Source organism: Mobula birostris, chromosome 8 (genome assembly GCF_030028105.1).
Source record: "Mobula birostris isolate sMobBir1 chromosome 8, sMobBir1.hap1, whole genome shotgun sequence".
NCBI classification, from domain to species: Eukaryota; Metazoa; Chordata; class Chondrichthyes; order Myliobatiformes; family Myliobatidae; genus Mobula; species Mobula birostris.
Genome location: NC_092377.1, coordinates 93,874,991 through 93,895,063, shown reverse-complemented (window position 1 = coordinate 93,895,063; position 20,073 = coordinate 93,874,991). Strand labels below are relative to the sequence as shown.

General features: G+C 39.7%; 1 protein-coding gene across 1 annotated transcript in view; it reads right to left on the bottom strand.

The window, feature by feature from the left end:
* galm (galactose mutarotase) overlaps positions 1-20,073 on the bottom strand; it is a 49,718-nt gene that overhangs the window by 15,005 nt on the left and 14,640 nt on the right. Inside the window, exons 3-5 of the mRNA XM_072265686.1 lie at positions 8,266-8,472; positions 4,378-4,459; positions 2,878-3,019 (exon numbers count right to left, since the gene is read on the bottom strand). Of these exons, the coding sequence (XP_072121787.1) occupies positions 2,878-3,019; positions 4,378-4,459; positions 8,266-8,472 (431 nt within the window). The remainder of the gene's footprint in view (positions 1-2,877; positions 3,020-4,377; positions 4,460-8,265; positions 8,473-20,073) is intronic.

Genomic DNA, 20,073 nt, shown 5'->3' with positions numbered 1-20,073 from the left:
ACCTCATTAGTCGAGAAGCACAGCAGCATTTATAATTTCTGAGGAGACTGAGGCATGCAAGCCTCCTTGCCTGCACTCTCACAACTTCTTACAGGAGCACCTTGTCTGGCTACATCAGTGTGGTACAGAACCTGCAAGGCATTGGACCACAAGACCCTCCAGAGGACAGTAAAAACTGCAGAGGATCACCAGCGTTTCCTTCTCCACTATTGTCACACTTACCAGGAGTGTTGTAGATGAAGGGCCCAAAGGATTATTGAGGATCCCTACAAACCATCCCACAATCTCTTTGAACCACTACTATCAGGAAGTGGGTACAGGAGCACCAGGACTAGGACTGCCAGACTGGCTAATGAATACCCTCTCAGCACTGAGGCCACATCACTAGGACAGCAAATTGTTTACTTTTTACTTTACTGCACTGTTTTACTGTTTACCTGTGCTGCACACTACATTCATTGTGAATTACACTGTATTACCTTATTAATGAGAAAAATTGCAGTCAGCGGGATGGGTTGAAGTGTATCCTTAAGTTAAGTAGTAGGTTCAACAATGGAACAATGAAGATAAAGCAAAAGGGAAGGAGAGTGTGGGAGAGATTACGAAGGTCTCCTGAATAAATGAAAAGACAAAGTGTTTAGAAAGGGATAAAAGTTTAACTTCCAGTAACATGGGGGCAACATTGAAAAGGGTCATGAATAGATGACTAAAGGTGTTATACAAGAATGCACGCAGTAATTGGAATAAGGTAGATGATCTTCCAGAGGAAGATGATGCAACTGTGATGAACAAGGGAAGTCAAAGACAGCATAAAAGCAAAAGAGAGGACATACATTATAACAAAAAAATACTGGGAAGCTAGAGGATTGGGAAGCCTTTAAAGGCCAACAGAAGACAACTAATAAAGCAATGAGAATAATGAAATATGAGTGTAAGCTGGCCAATAATATAAACGAGGTTATCAAATGATTTTTTTTCAGATATATTAAGAGTAAAAGAGGCCAAAAGTGGATATTGGACTGCTGGAAAATCACACTAAGAGGCAGTAAAGGGGTACAAAGAAATGGCAGATGACTCCATAAGTATTTTACGTCAATATTCATTTTAGAAGACACCAGCAGTATGCCAGAAATTCAAAAGTGTCAAGGGCCAGAGGTACATAAGTTTAGTTGTTCTTAGCAAGGAAAAGGTGCTTGGAAAACTAAAAGCTTGAAGGTAGGTAAGACATTTGGACAAGATGAAATTCACCCAGGGTTCTGAAAGAGGTAGCTAACAAGATTGTGGAGGCATTAGTAGTGATTTTTCAAAAATCACCAGGTTCTGCAAGAGTTCCAGAGGACTGGAAAATTGAAAATGCCATTCCGCTCTTTCCACAGGAAATTATAGGCCAGTTAGCCTGACTTCAATGGTTGGTAAAATACTGAAGTCCATTATTAAGGATAAGGTTTTGGGGTACTTGGAGGAACACAATAAATAGGCCAAAGTCAGCATGGTTTCCTTAAGGGGAAATCTTGCCCAACAAATCTGTTGGAATTATTTGAGGAAATAATAGGCTAGATAGACTAAAGAGAATCAGAGAATGTCGTTTACTTGAATTTTCAAAAGGCCTTCAACAAAGTGCTGCATATGGTGCTGCTAAATAAGATAAAAGCCCATGGTTATTACAGGAATGATACTAGCATGGATAGAAGATTGGCTGACCAGCAGGAGATGAAGAGTAGGATTAAAGGGGGTCTTTTCTAGTTGGCCGCTGGTGACTAGTGGGATTGGTGTTTGGGACACCTCTTTTCACATTATACCTCAATGATTTGGAATTGATGGCTTTGTGGCCAAGTTTGTGGATGATACAAAAATAGATAGAGGGGCAGGTAGTATTGAGGAAGCAGGAGTACTCAGACAGATTAGGAGAATGGGCAAGTAAGTGGCAGATGGAATATAGTGTAGGGTAGTGTATGGTCATGCCCTTCCATAGAAAGAATACATACAGAGTATCTTCTAAATGGGGAGAAAGTTCAGAGATTACAGATGCAATGTTAGCATTCATTTCTAGAAGACTGGAATATAACAGCAAGGACAATGCTGAGGCTTTATAAGACATTGGTCAGACAGCACTTGGAGTACTGTGAGCTGTTTTGGCCCCTTACCTAAGAAAGGACATACTGATGTTGGAGAATGTCCAGAGGAGGTTCACGAGAATGATAGGGTTAACATATAAAGAGTGCTTGATAGCTCTGGGCCTGTACTTGCCGATACTTAGAAGAATGAAGGGGAATCTGATATAAACCTATCGAATAATAAGAGGGTTAGATAGAAAGGAATTTGATACAGTGTTTCCTATAGTGAGGGAGTTTAGGACCAGAGGTTTACAGCCTCAGAACTGAAGGACATCTCTTTAGAACAGGGATAAGGAGGAATTTCATTAGCCAGAGGATGAATCTGTGGAATTCACTGGCACAGACAGCTGTGGAGGACAAGTCATTGGGTGTATTTGTTTGATAGGTTCTTGATTAGTGACAGCATCAAAGGTTATGCGGAGAAGGCAGGAGAATGGGGTTGTGAGGGATAATAAATTGCCATGATGGAATGGTGGAGCAGACCCGATGGGCCAAGTGGCCAAATTCTGTTCTTATATCCTATGGTCTAAGACCAACACACAAACCTCGGTAAACATCACTAGTTCTGTATTTTTGTCTTTCCTGGCTGCAAGTGAGTTGCAGGTTTAAGTCATGTATATTTGTTTAAAAACATGAATAAAATTACATGTTAGAAAATACACAGAATGCATAATTACAAGTATGGGTGGAAAAAAATGAGAAAACAAACTGATCATTTTTTTGTTAAGTTCAAGGTGATGTTAATTTTTACTAGGCTGCTTACCTTGCACAAGGTGATCGTTGCTTTGAGAGGCTTAAACAGAAATTGTGGTCAAAGCCTTCCATTAGCTTATTCTCAATGAGGTTTTCAAGTACTACAGGTTTTCTCAGATCAAAGTAAGTGTTTGCGACTGAGGCAATTTCACCTTTATGAACCAGAAATATATATGTTAAAGTTCTGCACCATCAGCTTACCCACATTTGTAATACAGAACAGAAAGCCTCTGATTAAATATCATTGCTAGGTTACAAAAAGATTTTGTTTCTCTTGACATAAACATCCGTCCTGCTCTCATGAGGTGTTTTGAAGAACACTGTGCAAGTTCTCATCACCCAGGCCAATACTATCTCAAAAAACATCGCGATGATAAGATTATCCGGTTACCAATCAACAGCCATCGTAGAAGCTGCATGATTCATACTGACTGCCAGATTTCCTGTCACATATGTAATGATACATCAGAAGTCTTTCATTTGTTAAGGTCGTGATGCTACGATAAATGGAAATCATTTAATTTTTTTTTAAATACTGTAAAGCACTCTCAATGTTTTGTACCCAGTGTTAACTAGTTATTTCCTTGAAAGGTCATCTGTATAAACCGAACTTTGCTTGAGATGTTCTTATGCTTCAATGCAATTACTTCTCATTCTTCTACGTTCAATGGAATATGGACCATCTCCTTAGTCTTTCTTATGAGAATTTTGCCATTTTGGTAATTAATCAAGTGAATTATTGCCGAACTTTCCCAATTTCAAGAATATTCTTTGGCAAGGAGACCAGACATGTACACAATGTTCCAGATGTAATTTTACCAGGACTCTACTGTAGGTATAAGATGTCTTTAATCTTGTATTCAGTTGTCTTCTGTGTAAAGGTCATTTGCCTTTCCTAATGCATGGCATACCTGTGTGTTATGATTTGTGTATTCAGGCTCCTCTGAGCACCAACAACTTTAAATCCCTCACAGTTTGATGACTTAGTGTTTTTCCATAGTATATTCAGCCTGCCATGCCCTTGTCCTTTCACTTAAGGTTTATATTTCTGAATCCTCTGCACCCTTCTTGCAGCCCACTGTCACCTTGCCTTGTATTGTCAGTAAATATGGATATATTTTACTTGATCACCTTATCCAAGCCAATATGGATTGTGAACAACTACCAATTGCTGCAGCCCACCTGATCACAACTAATATATAAAGATATATTAAATATATCTATTTAATTTTGCATCTTTTACATTTCAAATAAAAGTTTCAAAACCTTCAGACATGCCTCATAAGATATAATTTTTATTCCCTGGTTCATTCTGGTAACCTACCCACTACAGAATCAATAAAATGGAGAAATAGTGAGTGGAATAGCTGAATGTGTATGCATTTAAGCAAAACAAAAAGCCAAACTAAGCCAAGGGTGGGCAATTATATCTCTCAAACTTAAATTTTCAACATTCCTACTCCTCTACCATTTGGGGTAGAAAAGAAAAGAGTAACAAGTACATTCTTACCAGTTGGAATTGATGTCTTATCAACCGGTAGATAGTAATCAGCTTCTATTGATACTTCATGGTCATAGATATTGGGGGTTCCCTAAATGAGAAGGAAGAAAGAGAAATGTTGAAGCTGAAAATAAGTATTACAGCAAAATGCATTTCATCCCATTCTGGTGTTCAACTACCTCCACAATCTCAGCCCTCCCTCACACTGTAACCCCGTCCAGCTCTCCAGATTTAGGGATCTCTATATATCTGGCCTCTAAGGATCTCTTAATTTCTATAGCCAACAACTGGCAGCTTTTAACCATCTAGACAATGAAGACTACACTCACTTCTAACCCACTTTCCCCAATTCTCTTGAATTGATGGCATGTTGCAGGTGTCACCCACAGTGAAGGTTGATGAAAAGTACTTATTCAATTCATCTGCCATTACTTTGTTCCCCACTACCACTTCTCCAAAACCATTTCCATGCAGTCCAATATCCATTCTCACCTCTCTTTTATATTAGTTTAGCTTACCTTCACATTTCAGATGTTCTACCCTTATTGCTTTTTAGTTGCGTTCTGATGGCTTTTAAGAGCTTCCTGATCCTCTAGATTCTGAGCAGTTTTTGCAATATTGTATATCCTCTTCTTTTGCTTTTATGCTGCCTTTGACTTTCCTTGTCAGCCACAGTTGCCTTGTCCTCCCTTTAGAAAGCTGCTGCTTCTTTGGGATGAAATTATCTTACGTCTGAATTACTCACAGAAGCTCTACTGTCATCCCTGCTAGTGCTCCCTTGCAATCAACTTTAGTCAGCTCCTTTCTCATGCCACTGTAGTTACCTTCACTCAATCGTAATCCTAATACAGTACATTCAATTTTAACTTCTCCCTCTCAAACTGCAGGGTGAATGCTAGCATTTTATAATCATGGCCTTCTAAGGATTCCTCTGCTTGAAGTCCATTAAACAAATTTGATTTATCAAGCAACACCAAATCCATAACTGCCATTTTCCTTGATTGAAAACCTGATTTTCCCAGTCTACCTGCATATTGGGGTCACCCATGGCCATCGTAACATTGCTTTTTACATGCCTTTTCTATCTCCAGTTGTAATTTGTACTCCACATTCTGGCTATTATTTGGAGGCCTGTATATAACTCCCATCAGGGTTTTTATACCCTTAAATAATTTTTTAAAAACTTTACCCACAAGTATTCTGTATCGTCTGATGCCATGTTGCTTCTTGCTCCGGATATGATTTAATTTATCATCAATAAAGCCATCTCTTCCCCTCTGCTCACTTGCTGGTCCTTTCGAATAGATGTGTGTCTTTGGATGTTTAGGTCCAGTTATGATCTTCTTTGTGATGACCACATCTACACTGTGATGTTCACATTGCAGTACCTGCAAATTTCTAACTGTGCTATAAGCTCAACTATCTAATTTTATATACTGCATGCATTCAAATATAACATCTTCATCCCTGTATTCCCCACCCCACCTCTCAAATTTGTCTGAAGTTAAATTCTTATTCTTTTCTGAACTTTGCCTTATATTTTTATTCTGGACCTTTCAGTAACATCTCTTGCACCCTCCTTCCTTTTTATTTTATCTATATTTTCCAATCTGTTGAACCCAGTCCCCTATTATTCAGTTTAAAGCCCCAGGTTTGCAATTCGCCAGGAACTTGGTCCCACAGCATAGTTCAGATGGAGTCCAAACCATTGTAAGCTTCTCCTTCATCAATACTGTGCCAATGTCCTACAAATTCATGAACAGTAAGAAAGCATAGACAAGCCCACATGGTACCTAGTGATAATCTTGTCTTCATGTGGAGCCCTGGAAATAGCTTTGGAATATGATGAAATACCAGCCAAAAGTGGAGACTGGGCAGAGAGGAGAACTAAATACTATGAGCTAAGGAAAATAAACCCAATTTGTAAAATACCCTACCTTACAAAATTTTTCACACTTGATTGATCTTTTACAATTATGAGTTAATTTGCATTTAGATTCCATCATTACTTCTAAGTTGAGGAAGGGGACTTCCCAGCACAAAATGGCACACAAATGAAAAAAAACACATGGAGGGCTATGAGGGAGGGAAGGGTTTGATTAATCTTGGATTAGGTTAATGTGTCAGCACAATAGTGTTAGCTGAAGGGCCTGTTCTATATCCTAAAAAGGAAGCTGTCCCCTCATCTTAAAAATAATTAAGGGTTCTGCAGAGATCCAGGCCACATACCCCAAGGACAGCCACTTCTCCAGTGATGTGAGTGGATTTGAAACACTCACCTCAGCAAACTTGACATTAAGTGCTCCCAAAAGACTGGGAACTGGTATCCCTGGCATATAGGAGAGCCTACTCCACCAGCGTAGTTTGGGGTCAGGCTTCGTTGCCTCATAAGGGAAGATCCCAGATACATAGAATTTCTCTGACTGTTGGCCTGATTTATAATTCTTTTAAAGAAAATCATCAAAGAAGAGAAACTCCTTGTGAAAGGTTCAATAATCAGTGGACACACATGTAGGGTAACTTGCAGAATTTCTGAATGGTAGTGAGAATTAAAAATAATCCGTTGTTATGACCTGGAGTATAGGAGATAGCATAAAATAGTCAAATCAATATTCACTGAATGATATACACTGTTGTAAAGGAAATACGTAAGTCACAATGGAGACAGGAGTTGTCTGAGATGTACAAGATTAGTGATTTTCTACTCCCACCTACTCCTAATCCCATTCATCAATCAACCCATAATTCAATAGTATTTTTACTTTTTATCTCCTATTCCGTTCCGTCTGGGTAGTCTCTGACCTGCTGGCATGAATGCTGCTTTCTCTTAACTTCCTATAATTCCTGCCCCCTCCCCTTTCTCTCCTTTTCTATTCCCCATTCTAGCTCCCATCTTAGTCTTTCTCTTCCCCTCATCTGCCTATTACACCGCCCCCCCCCCCCGGTGCTCCTCCTTCCCTCTGTCCAATGGTCCACTCTCCTCTCCTATCAAATTCCTTCTTCTTTATTCCCTTTCATCTGGCTTCATCTATCACCTTCCAGCTTCTCTTCCTTCCCCTCTCCTCATTATCTTATTCTGGCTTCTTCTCCCTTCCTTTCCAGTCCCGATGAAGGGCCTTGGCCCAAAATGTTGACTCTGTTTCTTTCCACAGATGCTGCCTGACCTGCTGAGTCCCTCTGGTATTTTGTGTGTCTTACTTTGGATTTCCAGCATCTGCAGAATTTCTTGTGTTTAGTATTTTGAACAATATCTGTATTTCCAGTGAGTGGGAAAAGCCTGTGTCCCATTCAACCGCAGTATCTTCTGATTGCCAGAAACAATCTCTGACAATCAATGGCTATTGCCCCCTGTTATTACTTTTTCTATCTTGGAACTGCCAGGCAAAGAATATGGGAAGGAAAGTTATAATGAGATACTGTGCTTGTTAGGAACCTCGCTCTAAACTACTTGATGGTTTGGCATTCAGATGGACTATAAACAGTGTGGAATATTCAATATCATAGGCCAAGTTAAAACATGTTACTTTTACCTTCACTCTATCCAATCACTCCATTACTTATTGCTTTTGAATTTACTAGATTAGATTATGTTTACTTGTCACAAGTACATCGAAATACTGAAACATACAGTGACATGCGTAGTTTGTGTGAACAACCAACACAGTCTGAGGATGTGCTGGGAGACAGCCCACAAGAGTTGCCACGTTTCTGGCTCTGGCATAGCACGGCCACAATTTACTAACCCTAACCTGTACGTCTTTGGAATGTGGAAGAAAATCCACGCGGTAATAAGGAGAATGTACAAACAGCAGTGGGAGTTGAACTAGGGTCAGCGGTGCTGTAAAGTGAAATGATAACTGCCACGCCATTGCGCTGCCCCAAATCAAATGAACATACATGTCCAGCTAGATTGAAGTAGGAATGGTTGGTCAGGTTTATTGGTGTGGTCTTGGTGGCTTCAGCCTTGTAGTTAATAGTCAGTTCTTTTCCATCCAGCACATAAGTCACCAAGACTTTAAGCTCTCCAGGATATCCCTCTTCACCATCAGCACTTGTCATTGAAAACCTCACTCCATTGGGTAGGACTTCAGGGGTCCAAAGGACCTGCAGTGAAAATAATAATGAAAAATGCATTCACCCTAAGAAATTAAATAGAAACCAAAATTATCTACCAAGTTAGTCAACAAAATGGCTGTGAAAATTGGATTCGGATCTAATGTAGGTGCAGGGGAAATACAATCAACACACTTTGCAACAGTAAAAGACAGACTTGTATTTTATACAGAGGCTTCCTACAACCTCTAGCCAGCCAGGCACATTACAACAAATGAAATATTATGAAGTATAGATCAAAAACTGCAGATACTAGAAATAAACATAGATAATACTGTAAATACTCTGCAGGTCAGGCTCTAGTATGGAAGGAGAAACAGGGATGTTGTTGAAGTTAATATTAACTGTTTCTCTTCCACAGATGCTGTCTAACTTCACAACCACACAGATGCTGTCACAGACTCATATGGCATGGAGTCAAGCTATCAGCCTTATCCATCCATATGGGCAAACCTCCCAATTCCCAGCACTTTGTCCATAGCCCTTTGTGCCTAAGAATTCAACTGTGCCTCTAAATATTTGTTAAGTGTTGTCAGTGACGCAGTTTTCACCACTCTATCTGGCAATGCATTCTGCATACTCACCACTCTCTGGGTGAAGAAAGTTCTTCCTCAGACCCCATCTAAATCTCTTCCTCCTTACCCTAAATCTAGGTCCTCTGGTTTTATCTCTCTCGGATTCAAGTGAAGATCTATATTATCTATATTCAATTGTATGTACTTCAATCACATCCCCTCCTCTGCTCCAGAGAGAACAGACCTAGCTTTTCCACTCCCTCCTCATAAATGGATTTTAACCCAGGCAACATCCTGGTGAATTTCCTCTGCAACCTCATCAATACCATGATTCCTTTCCTATGGTGTAGAGACCAGAACTGCACACAGTACTCCACATGAGGTACAATCAATGTCTTATAAAGTTGTATTTTATAAAATACACCTGATGAATGAATATGAAACATATAAGTATCTAGGATATCAACAAGCAAAGAAAATAGATCATAGCATGATAAAGGAGACTCCTGACAGTATTTACTTCAAGGATTAAGCAAATCTGTCAAACAGGACTCATCAGTAAAAATATAACAAAGGCAATGAACATTTTGCTGTACCTATATTAGCGTATCCTCTTGGCATAATATCTTGGTCTGAAACTGATATGGAAAATTTACAAAGAAAAATAAGAACTGAAATGACAAATATCAGAAAACATTATGTACATTCGGATGTACTCTACTTAGGACAGAAGGGGGAAGAGGAATAACAGACATTAAAAATCTACACCACAGTCAGATAAAACTTACAAGGATAGACTTTCATCAATGAAAACGCAAGCATATGCAATTCTGACAAGAAGTATACACCACTAAACGTAAATGAGCGCACAACACAAAAAAATGAACACAAGGAAAAGTTAACCAATGGAAGAGCATGGCCCTCCACGGAAGACATCCCCACAATCTGAGCAGACTAGATGTTGACAAGGAGGTGTCGAACGCCTGGCTCAGAGTTGGAGATCTCGTCCCTGAAACAGAAGGGTTCCTTGTGGCAATACAGAACCAGGTGGGTAACACAAAAAATGTTCAAAAATACATAATAAAAGACCAACAAATTCAAGATGATAAATGTAGAAAGCGCTGATAAAAACCAGAAATAATCCAACACACTGCAGGATCCTGTAACAGTTTAACACAATCTGATTACTTACACAGGCACAAACAAGTGGCAAACATCACACATCAACAGCTTGCTTTAAAATACAAACTCATAAATGAAATCACACCTTACTATAAATACAACTCAGTTTTATAGTCAGAATACCACAATTATGACCAATCAGTTATTACAGATAGGATAATTCTTAATAACTGTCTGGATCTAGTAATATAAGATAAACAAGCAAGAACAACTTATTTAATAGATATAGCCATTCCAAACACACATAATTTACAGAAATCATGAAGTGAAAAACACCAGAAATGTGCTGAATTAAAAGAGGAAATTGAAAGACTTCAGCATGTGAACAAGGTATAACTGTCCTGATAGTAATATCTACAACTGGTGTCATCCAAAAGGCACTACACAATAACATTAAACAATTAGGACTACACAGTAATATCCATGTAAATCTTCAGAAAGCCACAATACTAAACATCACTAGGATAGTTTGAAAGTTCCTAGCAATTGACAAATGAGTGTGTTTCGCTCTGACCATACATCAGGTTTTACCAGCTTGTACTAAGAAAAAATAAACAAGAATGTAAATAAATAATACTGAGAACATGAGTTGTAGAGACCTTGAAAGTGAGTCCATTGGTTGTGAAATCAGGTCAATGCTGAGGTGAGTGATGTTATCCACGATGGTTATCCACCCAGGACATCTTCAGGGAACGATGTCTCAGAAAGGCAGTGTCCATTATTAAGGACCTCCAGCACCCAGGACATGCCCTTTTCTCACTGTTACCATCTGGTAGGAGGTTCAGAAGCATGAAGGAACACACTCAGTGATTCAGGAACAGCTTCTTCCCCTCTGCCATCTGATTCCTAAATGGACATTGAACCCTTGGACACTACCTCACTTTTTTTTAATATACAGTATTTCTGTTTTATGCATGGTTTTTTAATCTATTCACTATACGTATATTGTAATTGATTTACTTATTTATAATTGTTATTATTTTTATTTTATTTATTATTTTTTCCCTCTTCTATATTATGTATTGCATTGAACTGCTGCTGCTAAGTTAACAAATTTCACGTCACATGCTGGTGATAATAAACCTGATTTTGATACTGGCTCAGGAGCCTGATGGTTGAAGGGTAATAACTGTTCCTGAACCTCATGATGTGACACCTAAAGCTCCTGTACCTCTTTCCCAATGGTAGCAAAGAGAAGTGAGCATGACCTAGATGATGGGTGTCTTTGGTGATGGATGCTGCTTTCTTGTGACGGTGCTCCTTATAGATGTGCTCAATGGTGGGGATTACTGATTACTGATGCAAATTACTGATCATGCCTCCCAAAACCACATCACTCACAGACATTACAAACAACAGAATCCCAGCAACGCTCCTCATAGGACACAACTGGTTATAGGCATTCAATCGCAAAAACAACCTTCCACCATCACACCCTCTCCTCTTGCCATGCCGATTTTGATCCAATTTAACAAATTGTCCTGGTTTCCACTGACCCTAAGTTACTGAGGATCATTGTCATTTTCTGCTTTTTAATTGCACTTGTGTAGTGCAGTGGCAGTTGTAGGAAAGATGAAGGAAAGAATAGAAATTCTTTGATTCTATAAAATCTGCACATAGTAAAGTGCTGCTAATCAGCAATGTTTGACAATAACCAGAATATAGACCAAAAACGCTAGACATGCTCAGAAGATCAGGCAGCGTCTGTGAAGAGGGAAACAAAGTAAATGTCAATAACAAAAATTACAAATATCTAAAGGTCAATTACCTTTTGTTTGAACTTGTTATTGATCTGAAATATTAACCTGCTTTTCTTTCTCTCCACAGATGCTGCTTGACTTGCCGAGTGTTTCAAACAACTTCTGTTTTTTTCCCCACAGATTTTCAGCATCTATAGTTTTTTTTTTCTTTTCCAAACCTGGATTAGGAATATTACACAAGGGATAAATACGCTTTCAGTGGCCACTTTATTAGGTACACCTGTATACCTGCTTGTTGATGTAAATATCTTATCAGCCAATCATATGGCAGCAACTCAATACATAAAAGCACTGAGACATAGTCAAGTGGTTCAGTTAGTTTGGAATCTGATATTTGTAAGGCTAATAAAAAATCAGTGGTAGCAATTTTCTTTGATGTAGAGAAAGCTTATAATATGTTATGGACACAAGTGTTGCTGCTTAAAATGGAAAAGAAGGGAATAGGTGGTATAATGTCCAAATGGATTCAAGATTTTTTATGTGACAGGAAGATTCAAGTTAGGGTGGGAACAACATTGTCTGAGGAGTATGAGGTAGAGATTGGGACTCCACAGGGGAATGTGTGTGTAGCCAACTCCTTTTTAATATTATGATTAATTATATTTTCTTAAATGTTGGCTCAGACGTTTCCAAATAATATGCTGATGATGGTGTAGTGTGGAAGAGAGGCAAGAATTTAAATTATATAGTTAGGAAAACACAGGCAACTTTTAATGAAGTAGAAAATGGGGATGTTGGCGGGGTGCAAATTATTTGTTTTTCTAAAAGGAACATTACACCCACAATTGATCTGAAGTTATATGGGTAAATCTCTTAAACAAGAGTCAATGGTAAAGTTTCTAGGTAGGTGGATGGACGAAAGGCTAACGTAGAAGGTGCACATGAATAAAATTTTAAATAAGTATAAAAAAGCCCTTAATGTGCTCAGGTTGTGTGTGATCGAGGTGTGAGTAGGAGGTCATTCAAACAAATGTATATTGTATTAACCAGATTGCTCTTTAATTATGGATGTCTTGCTTATGGGTCAGCTTCACCAGCAGCCTTGAAGCCCCTAAATAAATTTCAAGCTCAAGCATTGAGATTATGTTGTGATGCTATTAAATCATCCCCAATTTTGGCATTATTGGTAGAAGTGTGTGAAGTACCTTTACATCTACACAGGTTACAATTACTAATGGATTACTGAGTTAGTGTAAGACGACATAAAGTTGATCATCCATTATTGGCAACGTTAGTAGAGAGCTGGGGCACTGCATTCGTAAGGTGTCCAGTTTTGGTTGGATGGGAAATGAATGGGCACAAAGTCTTGGGTTGTTTAATGTAGATTATGTCCCAGTGTACCCCTTTCTGTCGCTCCTCCATGGTTTTCCCCTTTGCCTGTGGGTTGATAGCCTTCAAGGAAAGATCAAGGTGAAGAATGATTGCTTATCAGTGGCACAGGAAATTCAGCAATATATTCAAGGCAGACATTATAGCCTCTTACATATCTTCCAGCGACAGGTCGTTCTGGTGTTTCTGTTTCTGTTCCAAAGTTTCAGGTGACTATTAAGACAAGATTACTGGACAAAATCTCAGTATTCACGCCTGAGATGGTTGCTATCATTTTAGCCTTGGAATGGGTAGAAGAAGTACACCCTGATTATATACTTCTGAGCTCTGATTCGTTCTTGGTTTTGACATCTATTAAAATATGTATTTCAAACTGTAGGCCAAACATTCTTCTTGAGATTGGATAACATCTGTTGAGACTGCAGGATCTAGGCAGAGAACCATTTCTTATGGGTCTCTGCCCACGTAGGTATAGAAGGAAACGAGGTGGCAGACATTCTTGCCAAAGCAATCACTTAAAATCAAGGATGTAAATGGAGTCGTGCCTTTGTATAAGGGGGAGATGAAAGACATAATTAAAAAGTCTATTTGATCACCGTGGTAACAAAGTTGGGATAAGGACAAGAAAGGATAGCAGGAACTCAAATGGGAGATGGGTGTACCAGAAGGAAAGAAGTTATACTTACATGTTGATGTATTGGACATACTTGGTTGAATAATTTCTTCAGAATTGATATGCATGATACAGTCATTTTGTAGGGAATGCTCTTGTCAGGAAACGATGCAGTATATATTGTTTGAATGCAGTTTCTCTACTGCTCTCGCAGTGCGTATATACAAAGCTATTCAGTGAGTTAAACACACCTTCTCAAAAATCACCCGATATGGAAGCTTTCTTCAGGGTATTTACTGAGATCTTACTTGTGAAAAGATATTGCTCTTTCAAGGGCAAATAAAGAGAGGATGAACGTGGATGTCTTTCCACTGTGTGCTTCAAATTGAATCCAAATTACCCGCAAGAAATGATATAAAAAACATTTTACATACAAAATGAACTGTGCCTCTTAAGGTCAGAACACTTCCCACCTGCCATCCATAAGATGTCAAACTTAAATACTGAAACTAAAAATCAAATGATCACTTTCTTAAGTCTTTAGCAAAAGAAGAATAGTCTCGGAAACTGGTCTTGAAAACAGTTTTACTACACAGTCTTTAACTGTTCCACTTCGAAAATACTGGCCTTAACAATGTTCCTTGTGGGAGTCAACAAGAAATGCTGAGCCAGTTACCGTGAGGAGAGGGTGAGCTCATTAGCTTAGAGCCCTCTTGTGGAATGATCGACTGGTCTGAGGTCAGTAGGAATATAGTTCATTGGCTCTTCTGAGTTGATTGCTTGACATGTTGTGTTCTACTTTGTACATAAACATAGAATCTCCGTGTTTCATTGAATATATAAACAAACACAACCTTGCTGTCGCTAAAGAACTTTGTATCATCTAGTTCATTGTCCAGCTCTTCTGTTATTATCTCTACCATCTCAGATGCTAGAATAGCAGCACCAAGTTCAGGTTTTGGTATGGTGAGATCTTGTCTGTGAGCAAGCTCTGCCTTGCCCACAATTAATCTGATTTTATTATATCCAGTGTATTTGTGACCTTCAGGTATGCAACAGCAGCAATAGCTTTTGTTGACACATCACAGAAAATGCAGACTTCTTTCTTATGGGCTGCAGACAGTGGAATTGCTGTGTAGGTTCTTGGAATCTTTAAACCTTTAAGATCCTGAAGGGAAGAACACCACTGCCATCACTGATCATGCTTCTCTTGAGGGAGTGGGACATCCCTTCTACAAGTATCCGAGGTCAACCTGCATCCCTGGATGCTGATTGGAGTAGCAGTACTCTAGGATCTCATTGTCCAGTTGGTGTCATGAAACTACAAGAATCTGACGTTGCCTCAATGATCATCTCTCCCTAGGAAGCTGTGGAACATTTGTTCGATATCTGTCTGTCATCACTGCAATGGACTCAGTTTTGAAGTGCACAAGGACCCCAAGCAGACTGGACTGTCATTGAGGTGTAAACCATGCGAGAGCACATTGCATATTGTTCAGTGATATGCTTTTGAACTGTGCACTTCAATCAAGGGCAATTTGTTTTTCAGCAGGTTTCTGGGGTTGGTAAACACCAACATCGGGCAAACACCAGTTTTCTTTGTTAGGATTTGGTGGAGGAGATAACTCAGCATAATTGTTCCTGAAGAGACTCTCCATGAACTCCATGTAATGATCTTTCATTTCTGGATTCCTTCTCAATGTGCAACTGAGGGACATGAGTCAACTAAGGACCCGTCCCCTGTTACTTAGTAGGAATTGTCATGGCGAGCAAAAAGGAAGGTAAGCTACCCAACAGTTTGACTTGCTTTTGCTAAACTCTTTTTCTTTATGGTTCAAAGGAAGACCTCATCTTCAATGGAAGATGCCAGCTTATAATCATCTTCCAAGTGACAGAAGACCAGCTTGCCTAAATCTGCTTGTGCAGGGGTAAATATGTCGGGCACTTAGACGACTTTCTAACAATCTTTTCTTTCATAGAGATTCTACTCTCACATGTCTGAAATTACTTGGGGACCATGTCTCCAAGCTTAAGTATGCTGATAGTGGGCTGATGAGCACCATCAAGGCACACCTCACCCACTATGACCCAACCCAGGCCCAGTTGTTGGGCATAAGATGCACTGTGGTGACTATTGCACTGTTCGCGTGTGCATGGATGGTGTCTCTGCCAAGCAACAGTAGAATCTCAGCAGCACAGACAAGTAGGGGAGCTTGTCGAATATGTCGTTAAGATGTAAATGACTATGTGCAGCTTCAGGAATTAGAATTTCATTCCTGTTGCACTCAATGAGGGTAGCTAAGGGTAAGTAGACCTCCCCACTTATTAACTCCATGACAAATCCATTGGCTTTTCTTTTGGCACTTCTGATCTTCCAGAATAAGTATTTAAAGTGTATGGGGAAACAGAATTTGGTGAATACTGAATATGTCATAGAATGTTAATTTTGCCAAAAACACAATGCTCTGATCATCCAATCTCACATGTGCTTTTATTTTTTGCTGAGGATTTCCCTTTGGGTAGATGTTGGCTAGAAACACTTAGAGCACGATTTGCCTTGGAAGCCTTTCCTGCATACCTCTGTACATTAGTAAGTAGCTACATTTGATGGATGCTCAACTGGCTTACCGCTGTGCTCCACTACAGGTGTGCTAGAACCAGTAGTAGCCCAAAGCGTTGGCCCTGAAAGAACAGTTGTTATGTGTTGGTGACTGTTGCACTCAGTGCATAGAAACATAGAAAATTGGTGGAGTAGGCCATTCGGCCCTTCGAGCCTGCACCGCCATTCAGTACGATCATGGCTGATCATCCAACTCAGAACCCTGTACCTGCCTTCTCTCCATACAAACTGATCCCTTTAGCCACAAGGGCCTTATCTAACTCCCTCTTAAATATAGCCAATGAACTGGCCTCAACTGTTTCCTGTGGCAGAGAATTCCACAGATTCACCACTCTCTGTGTGAAGAAGTTTTTCCTCATCTCGGTCCTAAAAGGCTTCCCCTTTATCCTCAAACTGTGACCCCTCGTCCTGGACTTCCCCAACATTGGGAACAATCTTCCTGCATCTAGCCTGTCCAATCCCTTTAGAATTTTATACGTTTCAATCAGATCCCCCCTCAATCTTCTAAATTCCAGAGAGTATAAGCCTAGTCGATCCAGTCTTTCATCATATGAAAGTCCTGCCATCCCAGGAATCAATCTGGTGAACCTTCTTTGTACTCCCTCTATGGCAAGAATGTCTTTCCTCCGATTAGGGGACCAAAACTGCACACAATACTCCAGGTGTGGTCTCACCAAGGCCTTGTACAACTGCAGTAGTACCTCCCTGCTCCTGTACTCGAATCTTCTTGCTATGAATGCCAGCATACCATTCACCTTTTTCACCGCCTGCTGTACCTGCATGCCCACTTTCAATGACTGATGTACAATGACACCCAGGTCTCGTTGCACCTCCCTTTTCCCTAATCGGCCACCATTCAGATAATAAATCTGTTTTCCTGTTCTTGCCACCAAAGTGGATAACCTCACATTTATCCACATTAAATTGCATCTGCCATGAATTTGCCCACTCACCCAACCTATCCAAGTCACCCTGCATCCTCTTAGCATCCTCCTCACAGCTAACACTGCCGCCTAGCTTTGTGTCATCTGCAAACTTGGAGATGCTGCATTTAATTCCCTCCTCTAAGTCATTAATATATATTGTAAACAACTGGGGTCCCAACACTGAGCCTTGCGGTATATGATAGCTTTACAGTTTTTTGCTTGGTGTACTGTTTGAGCACAGCACTTAAAACATATTTAGTGCCCCTTTAGAAACCATCTTTGCAAGAAATATAAGCAGTATTTCTCTGAATACTCTGCATTTCCTTAAGGGGTAAAGTTTCTTACGGACTGGGTTTTGTCTGAAGTTTCTTACGGACTGAGCATCATCTATCAAGGTTCATGATAGAGTTTTCTACTTCAGTTCCGTTAACCTTGATAGGGGTTTTGGTTTTGCATGCATTTGCTGGAGACCTCTCTTTGAATGAGGTGTTGCCGGAAGTGGAGCACAAACCTAGGGCATTTCGCATTTCTGCGTGGCGGCACAAAGGATGAAAATGATGGATAGGGGGCAAAATGCTTTGTTTTATACTTGAACCCTTCAATTATCCACTGTTCTTGCATAAGGTTCAGTAATTTCTCCACTATAGGATTTATTCCTCTTGCTGGGTCCAAGAAACTCGGACCTAGTAGGTAACCTTCATTTTTTGCAGTTCTAACAACAGATCTTCAAGTTCTAGTAGCTTCCATGGTTCTTTGTCTGAGAACTTTGGAAAATTATCCAGTCTGCTGAACAGAGATTCCTCGATTGCCTCTGGACAGCCATTGCATTTGACCAGTCTCTGCCACAGCATTTGTTAACCCTTAGCTGGATTATCAACGTGAACTACTCTAACTCCTCTTGCATGTTGCAGTGACTCCCCACTTCTAGAGAAGGTCTAGTTCTTTGGTAGGTTTGGGTTTAGTCCTTCCACAGCATTGAGAAAGCTTGACTTCCAGGACGGATAACTGGCAGACTGAATGTCAAACACTTATAGTCCTGCTGTGACCAGGTCTCCTGTGAGGTGCAAAGGAAACATCCAATTGCTAAATTGAGATCTTGGGGATAGACACAGTTTAACATGCAAAGTTTGTTAGAACATCACTCCACAATATTTGTCTAGCAGGAGCCTGCAGAGGTGTAGCAGGTGCAGGAGTGAAATTATAAAGGAAATTAGAAACACAGTAAGGGTACACTTGAAAGTGACACGATCAGAGATCATAGCAAAATGTGGAGGAAAAGGAAGTTAATAAAGGCAGGAGCAAGACAGCAGCTTGGTTATGGAGTTGAAGACATGCATATAATTCTGAATGAACACTTTGCATCTGTCTTTACAGAAGAGGGATGTGTAAGCCATTAATATCGATGAGGAATGTGATGTTTTGGAAATGATAGCCAGAGAATAGATTTATTAGTGTGCTCAGCAAGTTTAAAAGTGAATAAGTTATGAAGCCGGGACAAAATGCATCCTAGACTAATGAAAGAAGGGAGGAAATAGACTGGAAACACGAGGAAATCTGCAGATGCTGGAAGAGACCGGGTTCTGTCTTTAATTATCCAGTGCTGTTTGACTATAGGTGTAGTGTAATAGGAATGGAAGGTTACTGTTTAAAAAGGGAGAAAGGAATGGACTGAACAACAACAGGTCTCTCAGTCTGACATCAGTCACAGGACAATTGCTAAGTAAATCTCTGAGGACTGCATACATCAGCAGTAAAACAGAGACAGGACTGTCAGCATGGTGATCACGTCTGGTGATGTTATTGAATTTTTGAGGACTTAACAATGAGTGTGAATAAAGTTAGAACATTTGATGTAGACTTCATGGAGTTCAGTGAGGCACTTGAGAAAGTCATTCATGGCAAATCAATCAAGGAAGCAAGTAGTATTTGAAGGAAAGTGGAAGGTGACTTAAAATCTGCAGATTACAAGAAAGCAAAGGCTAATGGTTGTTGAGAATTTTAGTAATTGGAGGGTTGCATGTATTAGAGTTGTATAAGGCCCTTTACTCTTTGTAATACATATAAATGATCCAGATTTAAATACAGGAATTGTAATTATGAAGCTTATCAATGGTAGGAAACTTGGTAGCGTTTTGATGGTACAAAGTTTTACAATACAATCAAAACTATCAATGAACTCACTCAGTGAAGATGAAAGCGACAAGCACAATTCAGTATGGAGAAATGTGTGGTAATACAAGGCAAACAAGATAAAGGTAAATGGTCAGGTACCAATAAGTGCAAAAGAACAGAGGGATCTTGAAGTATCATGTCCTCAATCCTTCAAAGTAGTAGATCAGAAAGATAAGTTGGTCATAAAAACATAGGGATCCTTTCTTATTTTGATCAAGACAATGTCTACAAGAGTCATGCTAGAACAAGAGAAAAATACAGTTCAGCAGCAGCTAAAATCCTGTACACATTCTGATCACCACGCTAGGAAGGATATGATTGCATTAAAGAGAGTGCAGAGAACACTTACATGGAAGTTACCTGGGCAGGAGAGTTACTGTTATAGAGAGAGATTATCTAAGCCGGGCTCGTTTCCATTGGCACAAAAGAGATGCGGAGGATATTTAATGGCACAGAAGTATGAGGGCCCATGCAG